The sequence below is a fragment of the Poecilia latipinna genome, unplaced genomic scaffold (genome assembly GCF_001443285.1).
Source record: "Poecilia latipinna isolate Pla-1442-1.1 unplaced genomic scaffold, P_latipinna-1.0 Scaffold2220, whole genome shotgun sequence".
Taxonomy (NCBI): Eukaryota; Metazoa; Chordata; class Actinopteri; order Cyprinodontiformes; family Poeciliidae; genus Poecilia; species Poecilia latipinna.
Genome location: NW_015114836.1, coordinates 35,157 through 49,186, shown reverse-complemented (window position 1 = coordinate 49,186; position 14,030 = coordinate 35,157). Strand labels below are relative to the sequence as shown.

Genomic DNA, 14,030 nt, shown 5'->3' with positions numbered 1-14,030 from the left:
CACACACACACACACACACACACACACACACACACACACACAGTCAAAGATATGTATACTTGCAGGCTCCCATCACTCAAACAAACAGATGGTGGACCGAAAGCCTTAGGGAAGAAAAAAAAGGACACAGGAGTCTTTGCAGCTAGCTGGCAAAAAAAAAAAAAGAAGCTTTATTCTAAGATCTTCTAAGTATCTTGTGAGGGAAGAAGTTAACACCCAGAGTGGTACTCGTACTCAAATGCAATCAAGGAACTTTATGCACACAGAAACAAACAACGAAACACACACACACGCGCACACACACACATGCACCCACACTAAAGTGGATCCAATCAGATGGTGCAGGTGCTGAGAGCAGGTGCAGCACTCAGCTCGTCTCCATGCTAAATATGGATGCCTATGATGTCAGCTGGAAAAACACGATCCTTTCCTTTTGCTCCTCACCACCTATAATGGCCAGGAGTGTTAAAGTAATTCAATTATAGATATAGAGATCCCACAGTGAAATAACTGGACATTCTCCATAAGGCTTCCCTCACTGTTGCCTGGGAAGGAGCAACAGTAATAATCACTAGGAAAAGGGAAAAACAACCCCACATATTCCCTATAAGTCTGCACATAAAATGAAGAGCTTGCATCACATTTAAAAAAACTGTAAAGGATTGGAAGTGAACGTCATCCTCTGCACTCCGTGAGATGAAATACCAAAAGACATTTTAAGTAGCTTATATAATAAATCTTCTTACTAATTGCTGGATAACATAAAGTGATATTTGAGTGTGTATTAAAATGGACATACAGAGCCAGTGGGAAGTTTGAACTGTTTTTTTTTTTTTTAGGGTAGACTGATCAAGCAACACACCATTTAAATTATTTCTGAATTGAGTGCACAAGTCTAAATTTATTGCAAAGTACACAAGCTCTGATATAAACGCAGAGCCTTAAAACATTTTAAATGTCCTTCAGCAATCTGCAAAGAAACCACACTTATGGATGTGTGTTGTCCACTTCTCTTAGTGGAAAATGGTTCCTTGATTTGGGCGACAGCCGCACAACATGTTGAGTAGAAGTCAACATTGTGATTTCAATGTAGCGATATTGCAATCACAAAAGACTGTTCGGATGCAGAATTTGTTACAATGTTATACGAGTCTATGCTGTGTATTTTGATACAATGAATTGCCATCTCAGTAGACTCTATCCCAAACCTTAACGCTCACCCTTGATGTTTATCTTTTAAGTTAAAAGGTCTACTATATCATATAAATAAGGTCTACCGATTCTAACAATGCATGCCCACGGTGAGTGTATGTACATTTCTCATCAGTTGACATTGGTACTCCTTAAATTTACATTTTTAGGAGCACAATCCGCTTGTTCTCCTAAATAAACTTTTTAACTCTGAACTATTTTTGAACCATGTTGCCATGTTACGAAGCATGTCATGAAGCATGTGCTGCTCATTAGTTTTTCATATTGTTCAAACAGTTTCACTTTCACAGTAATCTTCCACTTCTCGTCAGTCAAATCACAGCTTATGAGCTGTTCTGGAACTTCTACGACACGTCACATCAAGCGCAGCTCCGGACCAGCTCGGCATGCAGCTCGGAGCGTTTGAGTTTGTAGAACCTAAGCAAATGTCAATCTCCCAGTGTTGTCTACACAGCCAGAGGCGCTGTTAGCTGTTTCGGAAAGAGGAGATACGGTTGACGGGGGTTATCTGGGTTCCTCACCTGACAACATTACTGTCACTCATCAGGTTGTTGTGACAGCACCTAGCAGGCACTGCCAACCTATCACGTCACAGATATGAGCACGGGCGGTGACAAAGCAGTGCACTTTGAAAGTGATGCATTTATAAAAGTCATCACCGGAGAATTTAGGGGCTTCAAAAACAAACAGCTTTTTTAAATGTTTTTGCTTCGATTCAGGTCGGTATAATTCTCTCGAGACTCGTATGGCCAAGGGATGGAGAGTTATAACCTTCGGAATGAGAGTCATTAACATTCCATTATCCAATGAAATTACTTTTCTATTAAAAAAATCTATTAATAATTTCAATGATAATTTGAAAAATATGAATAATTTAAAATTTTAGCTTTTGCGAGAAGTCGGCTGCAGTGATTGAAGCATCGGATTAGAATAACGGCTCGTCTCCTTCTGCAGGAATTTTAAGTCTAGCTGGAAAGGGACACCAGGACAAACCAAGAACTTCCTGCAGGGATCCCTCCGGTATGGGAAGCCTGCAGGGGCTCCCAGGAGGAGCCTGGAAACAGAGAAATATCTTTCTCCATACCGATGTATGCAGAGTGACATAAAAATAAAGGAACCACTTCACATATTTAGTGAATTGGATCCAACCGCAGATTTGAATTGTGATTAATACATGAAAATGAAGTAAGACTTGTCCGACTTATTGTTGCCTATAATTTAATATGTTTACCAGATTGCTATGATTCTCATAAACCTTCACATACGTTCAATTTCTTCAACATAAACTAGTCAAGTAATGGATATGTACTTCAACGCAAACAGGATAACCTAATGGAGATCGACTGATTGGAGGAATGTGTGCAAGTACCTTCGATCCATCAAGTGTAATGACGAAAATTTAGATTCAGTGCAGAGACAGCACCATTACCCCCTTCACAGACACACAGACTCTAATAGTGTGAGTCATTACCTCCAGGTGGTGACAGCCAGGTGGTGTGGACGGCCACCAGATCTCACTAACATGCGTATCGAACTGAATCTCCTGTCCTTTCCATCTATTAAAACAGACGCATAGGGAAAAAAAAAAAAAACTTCACGCTCCACAAGGATGATACAACTAACATGATAAAAGTCGACTACAGCTCCTGCTCGTTAATGAACATCACGTGTAGAGGATGCATAGCAGCACAATCACACAGGAAGATTTACCACCCCCACTTTTCCTCTCATTCTTCCCAAGTCTTTTGGTTATGAGTGGAATCAAAAGTTCAGATTCCATTTTTTTTTAATAATCCTAAATCTAGTTATTAGAAAAAGAGACAGGTGGATACAGTAGGTGAAAATATAGTGAATGCAGATGGAAACATCTTTGAATTTGGGTACAGCAGCTTATTTTGGATTTTCTCTGTGTGTTTGGACAATTTAGACCGAAGAACAAATGTGCACGTCTTTCAGCGGCCATGGTTTGTTCTTTAGAAGATGACTGTGTGAGAAGTTTTGTCATTATTCATAGCTTTATTTTTCTTGTTTTTAGTGTTTTTGGTTTTACTTGTCTCTGTGCTTTCCTTGTTTCATTGTTGCCTTCAGTTGTGGACAGGATAAATTGTCCATGGGAGTTTGTGAAGTATTTTATCTCAATGCCCCCAAAAACTGGGATGCGAATGGTGGATCCCCAGACTTATTTTGAATTCATGGTAAGTTATTGATTCAACTCATTCAGTTGCTCATCACAACACACACCTGGTTTCCAGAAAGTATTCACTCTCCCATATGCTTCCTAGCTTCTTCAGTTTATTGCCAGATCCTTATGGTTTGTCAGTGCTGTAACCATCTATATAAATTATATTTTTGATTGGCTTGATTGACTACTGCCACTCTTTGCAACCAAGTACATGTTTATTGTGGGATTTATGCCATCGACCAGCACCCTGCATTTTTCTTTGGTTTCCAGCCCTTTTTTTAACTTATTAATAACCCCTTCCTACATTTGGGTTCATTCATATTTTTGTTCATTTATATCTTCGAAGACCGTGCCTTTATTTAATTTTATCCAGAAAGGGCTCAGTATGGTAATAACTATGCACAGTGTGAGCACTGTTTTAAATTGTAGATTTGATTAAGGCTTTGTGAAGAACAGAACTGGGGAGTCTGTAAATAGCCTCAAAAAGCCCTAAAACTTATCCTCTACTCGCAAATTACACCAGAGCCTCATGTTGATAAGGGCTACCTGCACCCTTGTGACTAATAATTTTCACCATGGTTTCCTACCACAAAATAGCCTATGATATTCTAGAAAGACCAACATCATTACAGGTTGGGCAAATGCTTCTTTATATATTTGATTTACAAATTTCTGAGATTACCAGGTAACACAATGTGAGTAATCACTTATTATTTTGGCTGCAAACAACCTGAGATGCATTATTATCTGATCACCTCTTCCTTTGTTCTGCTCTCCTAAGTTGCTGATTTTAATTATATCCCATGTAGATTAAAGCAGAGCTTTTTTCTTTAGCAATTAACCCAAACATTTGTCATTTTAGGTAAGTCCCTTTACAAAAACAAAGCAAGTAAAAGGATGCTGCACAGTTCAGCATAACTTACAGTACATGTGTGCAGTGACTTGGAAACTCATTAGAAAAAGAAAAATCTTAAATGGCTTTGTCCTTAACATCTTCACAATAATGTGAAGAGACATGCACTTAGTTGTGTTTAAAATTATAAATGCATTCTTTCCCACATGCCTGCACACATTACCATCAAACCAGTCTTTTCCAATTATTCTTTCATGTCATCGCAGGCATACGCTCCACAAAGGAAAGCGACAGTGAGATATAATAACTTAAACCCATAACAAGAAATAACTTTATAACTGAAGCTGAGGTAAAATAGAAGATTACAATATCTGCTCCGTATACAATGTTGTGTTTAATTTAATCCGCAGCACAAAGTACTTAGTTATTAAATCAAATTATGTGCTTTTCTAGATTTCAATTTCCAGAACCAAAAATCAAATTTTGCAAGGTTTATAATGTACAGCTTTTTTATTTATTTATTTTTTACATTTGGTCGGACAGACACCAGGTGTGATGACATCACATACAGGGTTTTTTTTTTCCGTCTAGTACATTTTCATAGTTTATTATTGTGCTCACCTATTTCCTATCATGATCCGCTACATTTTTCAAGTTTTCAAGTTCAGGTTTTGGCATATGCTATTCATGCCCTGAATTAATTGTTGCTCAAAAGGTCTTGCCAAACCCGTTTGTACCTTTTAATGAATTAGTTTTTTTTCTTCTTGTGTTTCATTCTTTGTGCATTTCTATTTAGTTTCCTCAACTTAGTTATTATGTCCTCTTTAGTTTCTCTCAAGTATCTCGTTTCAGACAGTACTTTACTTTGTGTTCAAGGTTTCTTTGAAGGCGCAGTCTTTCACTCGGTCAGTGAGACAAGCATGCACATGTCCACCCAGAGCAATCTGTGGAGAGCTGTGAGCAAAGAGGAAAATCACACAAGATTTGTGTTGCTCTAGCTCTCAAACTAGTGCTCTAGTTGTGAAACTAGTGCACACAGAAGGACTTTCTGCAGTGCTCAGGATAACAAGTCAAAGGTCAAAAGACATTGAGTTTGGAAAACAAGAAGCACGAGGAACATTCAAAAGAACAAGACGACAAAATGGCCCAGAACTCAAACAAGTTGTCAATGTGGAACATGTGAATGTCGTAAAATATGAAAACATATGTTCATATCGTAATTCGGTTGTGCTCACTCAGGCTGCAGCTGTAATACAATCTTTGCTGTTCAACCAAAGTCCAACCTGGAGAGCCTTATTCCTGAAGCATCACCACACGAGCATCTTGACAACACTGACAGAACACACCACACTTGTGTTTCCTGGCAGCTGTCAAAACGGGGGACAGCTGTGTGTTCAAAGTTTTTAGCCAGTCTCTTTTATTCTCTGTTTGTAGTCCAGTCTTTGGTCCTCTTTGTGGCTGGCCCTGACAATAGTCAATAATATTGCTGACTTGGCAATCTAAAATTGCTGACTTGACAATCTCTGGCAGACTTGTTTGATTATTTTGGCTGTCCTGTCAGCTATTAGCAGAAGCTTGGCTAATATGCTAATAGTTCAAGCTGGTAAACAGTTTAACTGAAAATAGAGGCAGTTCTGTATGTTGAGCTCAGGGAAGGCGGGCTTTGCTTCCTGCAGAAGACCGGTTCCCAAAGTTTTCAAAGCAGGCATCAGCATGGCACAGCAGTCTGTGTCAAAACTGTTACAAGAAACCGCCGATAACTTGGAAGACTAAAGTTAGTTTTATGAACTCATAAATCTCACGTCCTGCAGTTGATAATCAGAGTTAGCACACAGAGCTCAGATCTTGAAGGTGACTGATAAGAATGAAGCTGATTCTGAATCTCCACACATTCCCTTTATCCCTTTCCCCTTTCTCAATTTACAGTGTCACAAAGAGTCAGAAGGAAAAGAAATGAGAACACAAGGGAAATAAAACAGAACTAAGCAAATAAACGGATAATTGAAAAATAACAAGAAGGTTGAAAAATCAAAGAGGGGAAATATTAGGAGGAGGAACATAAATCATAAATGTATGGTAAAAAGTGAGAAAAAAATGTAAGAACTTCTGAGTATGGAAAAAATTGATATAAAATGTGTTGGTACAATAAAAATATATATGAAATGACAATAAAAATTGAAAAAAGAAATAAGAAAAACAAAATTGAAAATTAAATAATAGTGATAATGTTACATTTATGCTGCTGAAAATGAAAACAAGTATTAATTTATGTTTATCAGTATAATCAGTTGGTAAAGTTCCTTTTTTTATTTCTTGGATGCAATATTTGGCATATGAATTACTTTACAAAGCCATTTACTTATTCCTATGTTTAATGCCATTTATGTCAGGATCAGTCCTCCATAACAGACAATGGCAGAAGAGTAGCAGTCAGATTATGATGTGAGTTTTATGCAAACTCAACCACTTGAGTTAGAGTGAACAATGTGCTTAGTCTGAGACCAACCTAGCTAGCTCACCTAGCTAGCTCACCTAGCTAGCTCACCTGAGTCAAAACATTCTGGCATCCTTAAAGAGCTCTCCTTACCCCCTTCTTTCAATGGTCTTCTTTAAGGATAAACACAGTGGACTATTAATTATCCTGTCTTCAGGTTTTCTGCCTGTTCCTGAACTTTCTGTGTTTTTATCAGAACTGGCCCACACTGGGCCGTTTTCTTTGTCAGCCTAAGTAGACGCATCACCTGTGAAGGTACAATTTGACAACGTCTGCTGGCTCCATTTCAGGATTTGCATGCCAGTCTGTGGTCAAGGTATGTGAATTTGATTGTTGACAATAAAGTTCTGGAATGCATTTGATGGATTCAAATGTTTTTGAAAAACGTGATTTTGCATCTGCCCAGTGGTTAAACCACACGTTTGTGACTAAGAAGAGGTTTTTATTAGATTTAAAATGAGCTAGACTCACCCTGTGCTGTAGAATAGCTCCTTCAATAATATTCTAAGTATTATTTTAAAATTTATGCTGTTCTGAACATTTCTAAAGGATCACTTTCTGGATGGTTCTGAATAACAACCCATCTGTTGCATCAGATTACATGTGCACAGAAAGAGGCCTGATTTCAAGTGTTTAGTGGACACTTGAGCCATCCATTTACTCATGTATGTGGGCAGTAAAAGCCTCCACAGGCAACAAACTTGACTTGTCTAAAAGAAAAAAGCAGACTGAATGAAAACAGATTATCTTTAGTACAGAGAGCTAGAGAGACTCTACAAAGCTCTTCTAGGAGATGCACCAGTGCAGAACTGTATTCGTATCCACTTTTGGTCTTTTGGTCTCTGTACTGGAGAGAAATAAATGTGCTATTAGGATATGTGGGAGTTGTCACAGGTACTTACTGCACAGATTTGGAGGATTGGGACCTGAACTTGGTGAACTCGCCTGGAGCAGTCCACTCTGTACCCAGCTGCAACAAACAAGAGAGAGAACAGAGGTCAGAGTGTGAGGGAAAAAGAAGGAGGGAGGGCGAAAGCTGGGTTTTAAAACAGCATTAAAATGTTAGAGAGCAGTTTGCAAAGGTGTTCAAGAACCTCTAAGGATAAAAAAAAATAGCATTGTGCTTTTTTGAGTAGATATTTTGATGTTTAAAATTGTTAACTCTGACAGGGTTAGAGTGAGGCATTTTATTAGGAACCTCAGAGATTGAAGATATTCTACCAAGTAATACTTCCAGATTTCTACTGGAGTGGTAAGTCACTGACCAAACTCAGAGTCTTCCTGTCTTCATTTCTAATCAAAGTGATCTTGAAGCTTTCCATTCATTGTGCCTGGAAAGTTCAAAGTCGGATGCGTTTGTGTTTTTCTTATTCGTTTGGTGGGTTCTAATTAATTCAAGAAGAAAATTAACTGATTTTTCATTCATTTTTACATTCTAACACTTTAGCATCAAAAATTCTACATAGAAATTTTGACTCTTTTGCCAGCATCATGTAGACCCCCCCCTCTTTCTCTATCTCAACTGGAGGGTTTTTCCTTTTGCCTTGGATAACATTTCACTTCGCAAATTACATTGCGTGTGCACAAACTGTTGACAAAATAGCAAAAACAAAAATAACCCTAACTCACTCACTAGTCTGCAGGGACAGAAATATTACAATGTGAGGGTTTCAACTTAGGATTTTTTTTATTGCTTGGTGAATGCCAGTGAGAGCTTCATGCCAGCTGAATTGGTAAAAAAAAATGTGTTTCAAGGAGATTAAGTGGAATTTTAGTCTAAAACTTTGCAAGCAGAAACTTAAACCTGAAGGACAAATCTCCAAAAAAAAGATATAACATGATATAATTGCAATGCCTTGAAGCCTTTTTTAAGTTCACAACAGAACTGAAAACAAGACTGTAAGAGCCAGATTGCTCTCCTTTACTTTCGACATCGTGCAAAACTCAGGAATATCAAGAGGAGTTAATTAGGAGGAAAGTTCTGAAACATGCTGGTATATAAAAACTAATGGCTATAAAGAATGAGAAGATGAGGAAGAGGGATTCCCTGCCAATACTGACTCTTAAGAAGCGAGCTCATCAGAGTAGCTGGGAATCCCTTCATGGGCCTGGAGTCAAATCAGTGCCCATTCGTTTCCTCGGCAAGCCAACATGACTAATTAGGGCCCCTGCTACTTCTGATCCATAATGGAAGAATGCAGCTAAGATCACAGCGGGCATGTTTTCAATTGTCTGAGCTGGACACACTTCTGTGTCTAAAACTGGTCAAAAGGACAGTGTGGCCGGCAGTGGGGACAGATCACAGCAGTCTCTCAGATTGTAAAGAGCTGCTTATCCGCGAGCTGAGCTCCACTGAGATTTAACAGAGAGGAGCACACACACAGTGAGTCACACCTACAACTCGCTGGCGTTAATACAGCGGCATGTTTCAGTGTGTTTTGCTGGCATGAGAATAGAGTCACCACGGAAAAGAAAAAAAAGAAAAAACCAGACATCAGTGCCTGTCCAGAACTAACCAGGCCCCTTGCGGTTTTTAAAGCCTCTGAGACTGTCTCTGAGGCAGCTGGCTGGAGAGAAGGCAGATACAATATACACCAGTGTGCTTTCAGTCAAAACCCTGCTGCTGCTGCTGCTGCTGCTGCTGCTGCTGCTTTGGCACATTTCAATACCAACAGTGGCCAAAAATATACCAGACTGAACACAAAGGCAGATAAAAATGGCAGGACATTAAAGTCACTGTATGAGGCCACTTGAAATATAAAATTTAAAAAATGTTCAATTGTAATGTTTGTCAGTAATGCAAAAAAAAAAAAAAATCAAACTAGTTTATATTGCCAGTAAGAGTTGCAAAAGTATCTTGAAGTAGATCTTGATTTTTCTTTTCACCTATTTATACGTAGGAGGTTGAAGAAGAAAACAATGACAGATATTGTGATGGTTTGATCTTGAAAAGCAGTACATAATTCCACATTTAGCTTAGTTTGTCTCATTCAAACTTTAAAAATATAGTTCTTGTCTGGAGCAAGTGAGCAGAATATATTAAGTTCAAGTTTTTTATTTTTTTATTTTGTGATTCTTTCTCAGTCTGGGGTTTCGAAGGTTTAACCATGATGACATTCCCGTTATGCAAGCTCTGAACAAAACTGTCTTTTTGCACACATACTACATAAAGGTCAAGTCGGTGTGTGGTGGTGACTGCCTAATGAAAGCATCGCTTCATCACTCACATCTGTAGGGATGAAAGCAAAAGGGCGCAGTTTAATTTTAGGACTTTCAGAAACAGTCAAGAAGTTGTTGTTTTTTTGTTTTTTTTTGACCAAATGTTAAAAGAAAATAATAATATTAAGCTAAAGCTTGGCATGCGTGTCAAATTTGAACTACTTTTAGAGACAGCTTAATAAACCAGTTTCACAGATTAAATAAAAGATTAACAGCTTAGCTTTTATGTGCAATACTCAACTTTGTAAAAGACAATCTTTCTCTCTTTAATTCTCCATAGTTTTGGGTCCTATGTTATTTGATGCTCTTCTCCGTTTGCCTCACAATACAAGTTTTCCAGAAGATTTAGGTCTAGAGAACAAAACTGACACCGACGGCTGATTTCATCTCTGGTTAACCGTGTCTTTGTCGATTTGGTCTGATTTGGTCACCCTGCTGAGAGACCCATTACGGTTTTGTGGCAGATGCCACATTTTTTGGGATCAAAATGCTCTGATAATAGAAAGTATTAATCTTAATAGGAACTCAACAGGGTTCTTACAAATCTCTTGCTAACTTAGCAGTGCACATTAGATGTTTTGCCCCATATTCCTCCTTTGTCTTACTTACTTACTTATTCATAAAAGCTCAATGTTAGTTTCATCTAACTCAAGCTAAATTAAGCTACATTAAATTCCCAGTAGGGTTAAAGTTCATCATTCATCTTTGTGATTTCAGGACAGAAGAGGCATTGTATAGGCAGGCTTCCCAAAGCACCATTTGTTTATAAACCCCTGCAGTGGGCTTTGGAGATTTTGGAACCTTTTTTTAATGTCATGCATGTTGTGGGTGGTCGAAAATCCTTACAAGTCTGCTAAAGATACAACACTTGCTCTACTTGTTATATTGGTTTTATGTAAGACCATGAAGTGTGAAGTTTAGACTATTTTGCGACCCCCTCCATTAAGCTAACATTTTCATTTATTTTAGATTTTCGAGAAATCATCCAGCAGGCACCTTAAACAGAACGCAGGCCGGTAATCCAACTGTCTTCTTGTCCGTTTTTATTGTAGTCAAAGTTACAATACCAATAGGTGCTCATATTGTTCTAATTCGAATGGAATGTGGTGGCCACAGTAATTCAGGAAGAATACAAGCAGAAACAAGAAAAAAAACTCACTGAGATGGATTGTTCGTCTTATGGATGTTTAAAGTTTTAATCTTTTGAGCATCTACTGTTTTCCCCAACAATGTTTTTCCCTATAGGGATAAAAATATAATGTGGAAGCTAAGACATTTCGAATGTAGATTTCCTTAAAGACGTGAAAGAAACCCCTGAGCAATGACGATAAGCATAAAACTAAAACAGTGGATCTGAGGTGAAGGAGTAGAGAAACTATTGTTTTCAAGAACAATTTGCCCATTGAAAGCATATCATTCAGCTATGAAACTCTGTAAATGTAAACAAACACAGAATTGGAGCGAGTCCCTTCTCATTTTACCTTAATATGCAGACCCAAGCTAAGACTGAAAGATGCTTTAAATGTCACTGTGAATATTCTGAGACCGACTTTTTATATTTGCTGTTTTATCCTGTTTTGATTAAGTGAAGAGTCTAACTACACTTGAAGTACTGGGAAACGATTTCATCAGGGTCAATGCAAATCATCAAGCAGTTTGTGTTTAAAAAAAACAACAAGAAAAGCATAATACAGAATAAATTAAAAAGGAACCAATCCCACATTCACAAACAAACAACTTAATGCACCTTGGGAGTCGATGAAGTTGCGCCTGAAACTTTTGTAACTATACTATTTTGATCACATCTTACTGACCCAGTTTACTGTGTCGTTTTCTGACAGAATTTAGCAAAACGGATAATATTTCACTGTATTAAATACTTCCTGGATATGTACAGAAACTGGTACACATAAGCACATAAACAAAAATGTTCTTTCAACACCATCCAGCCAATGTAATGCAGTCACTGTGGCGAGAGGCAGATGGAAATCGATCAATCACAGCCTATTCACTGATAAACCAAGAGACAGGAGCCAGATCACATAACTGGCCTCATGAAGAAAATCCAGTCTAAAATGTGTAACCAGTATAGCGGCAGTGCAGCGGATGTCAGATTTAACACCAGCAAGTAACACGGTGTCACGCAAAGCAGTTTTTAGAACCATTCTCACAGATCTAACGATCGGAGCCTCTTGCCTGAAGCACCGAAAGAAGACAGAACCAGATAGTGTTACCATTTCAGCAGAGCCTTCCAACAGTCCAGACAGACTGGACAGACCGCAACGTGAGATTATCAAATACGAAGATGGACAATAAAGCTGCCACAAATTTCCGTGTAATGGCCCGGGCTCAGACCGTCCTTTCCGGCTGACTCAATTGATTTCTAGTTCCTTACAAGAAACAACAGAAATGTACTTTCACTTATGCCCTCGATAATTTGTGCAGCCAACTGCTAAGCACAAATAAAACATTTTGAAGGTTTTAGTGGTAAATGTCTTGCTTTCAACTGGAAGTGGAGTTGATTCATCGCTGAAAGGTGATGAAACAACATAATAGACTGTTTCATCCTTTGCTTACAATACAGGTGAAAATGCGCTGCATTGCAAACACAGGCAGAACATGCACAGAAAAGCCTATTCAGCTGCTGAATCACTGTGATAGCCTTTTCACATGTAGTAAAAATCTTTTCATTTCACTTAAGCCTGGATCTGAATCTGTGTGCAGCTCTGTAGGATCTGGCTACACATTATGACTAATGTAAAGCTTTATTACAACTCCGCTCATTTGAGTGTGAACAGATAACATCTGAAAATAGTTACATAGAGTGTCCCAATATGCAGAACTCGGTTCCAACGATCTGGCCATGGTACACTTACAGATATCCTTAAGAAAAAAACAAAACAAATAATAAAAAAAAAAGAACATTCCTTTCAGTGCCCATGCACAGTCTCTTTTATTTCTGTGTTTAAAATCAAATCAATTGTAACCATGAGTTAAATTCAGCTTTTCCTGCTTGTGTTTAGGGGCCCCACTGGGAGATCAGTCATCTTCGCCAGACGATACGTAAGCTCAATACAAAATGCTGACAGAGGTCTCCATGGAAACGTCACGGAAACTCTTTCAGCTCCCCATCTTTTCGCCCCGTCACAGATAAATATCTCATAGCAGCACATTCCATTTATAGCAAGTTCAGTATCGAGAATGGCACTGCTGTGACAACTGAAATAGAGGACACTATGGTTGCAATAAATCATGTATATATGTAAATATATATATAAATATATACATATCTGTGTGTGTATCTATTGATCAGTCGATAGATAGATGCACAAACACAGTTATGTGCATACGTTTACATACCTTAGCAGAATTTAAAAAAAATTAATTAGGTTGGCACTTAACTTGCCTTTTAAATAAGTGAATCTCTTCTTTCCAAGTGTGTTAATGTTCAAAGACACAACTTAATAATGTGCATGAAGCTCTTTCTTCAACCAAACATTGCTTCTCCCTGACTGGTTTTATTACTATTATTAGGCTTTAGGATAATATATAAGTGAAGTCACATCAAGTCAAGTTTATTTGTGTAGCACATTTCAGCAAGGAGGTAGTTCAAAGTGTTTTATATCATTAAAAAAAACAGTCAGCAATTGTGAAGCAAGCAATAAACATCACATTTTGTCAAATGACATCATCAAAATCATCAGTAATACACATCAAATATGTTGATCAATGTATTTACTACTAATCAAAGGCCACTCTAAACAGGTGAGGTTTAGACCTTATTAAAAGGAACTTAAAGGAAATGCTTCTCCAGGTTTGGTTCAGGTCCTGGGCATCCAGCACAGCCTAGAACCAGAAGACCCGAGTGGTCTGGAAGGTCGATACAACAATAACAACAAGTCTTAAATGTATTTCGGTGCAAAGCCGTTGAGCGATTTGTAAACTAGCAGAAGGATTTAAAGTCTAGTCTGTGACAATATCCTCCAACCTTAGTAGAAAGCCTCCCCCCCCCCCCCCCCCCCACCCCATATCCGGGGGAGGGGGGGAAACTTAAATTTTTACCCCCAGAA

The 14,030-nt window shown here is 38.3% G+C and overlaps 1 protein-coding gene across 1 annotated transcript in view; it reads right to left on the bottom strand.

Annotated features, from left to right (window-relative positions):
- LOC106936817 (N-acetyl-beta-glucosaminyl-glycoprotein 4-beta-N-acetylgalactosaminyltransferase 1-like) overlaps positions 1 to 14,030 on the bottom strand; it is a 62,063-nt gene that overhangs the window by 30,293 nt on the left and 17,740 nt on the right. Inside the window, exon 6 of the mRNA XM_015018033.1 lies at positions 7,644 to 7,711. Coding sequence (XP_014873519.1) covers positions 7,644 to 7,711 — 68 coding nt within the window. The remainder of the gene's footprint in view (positions 1 to 7,643; positions 7,712 to 14,030) is intronic.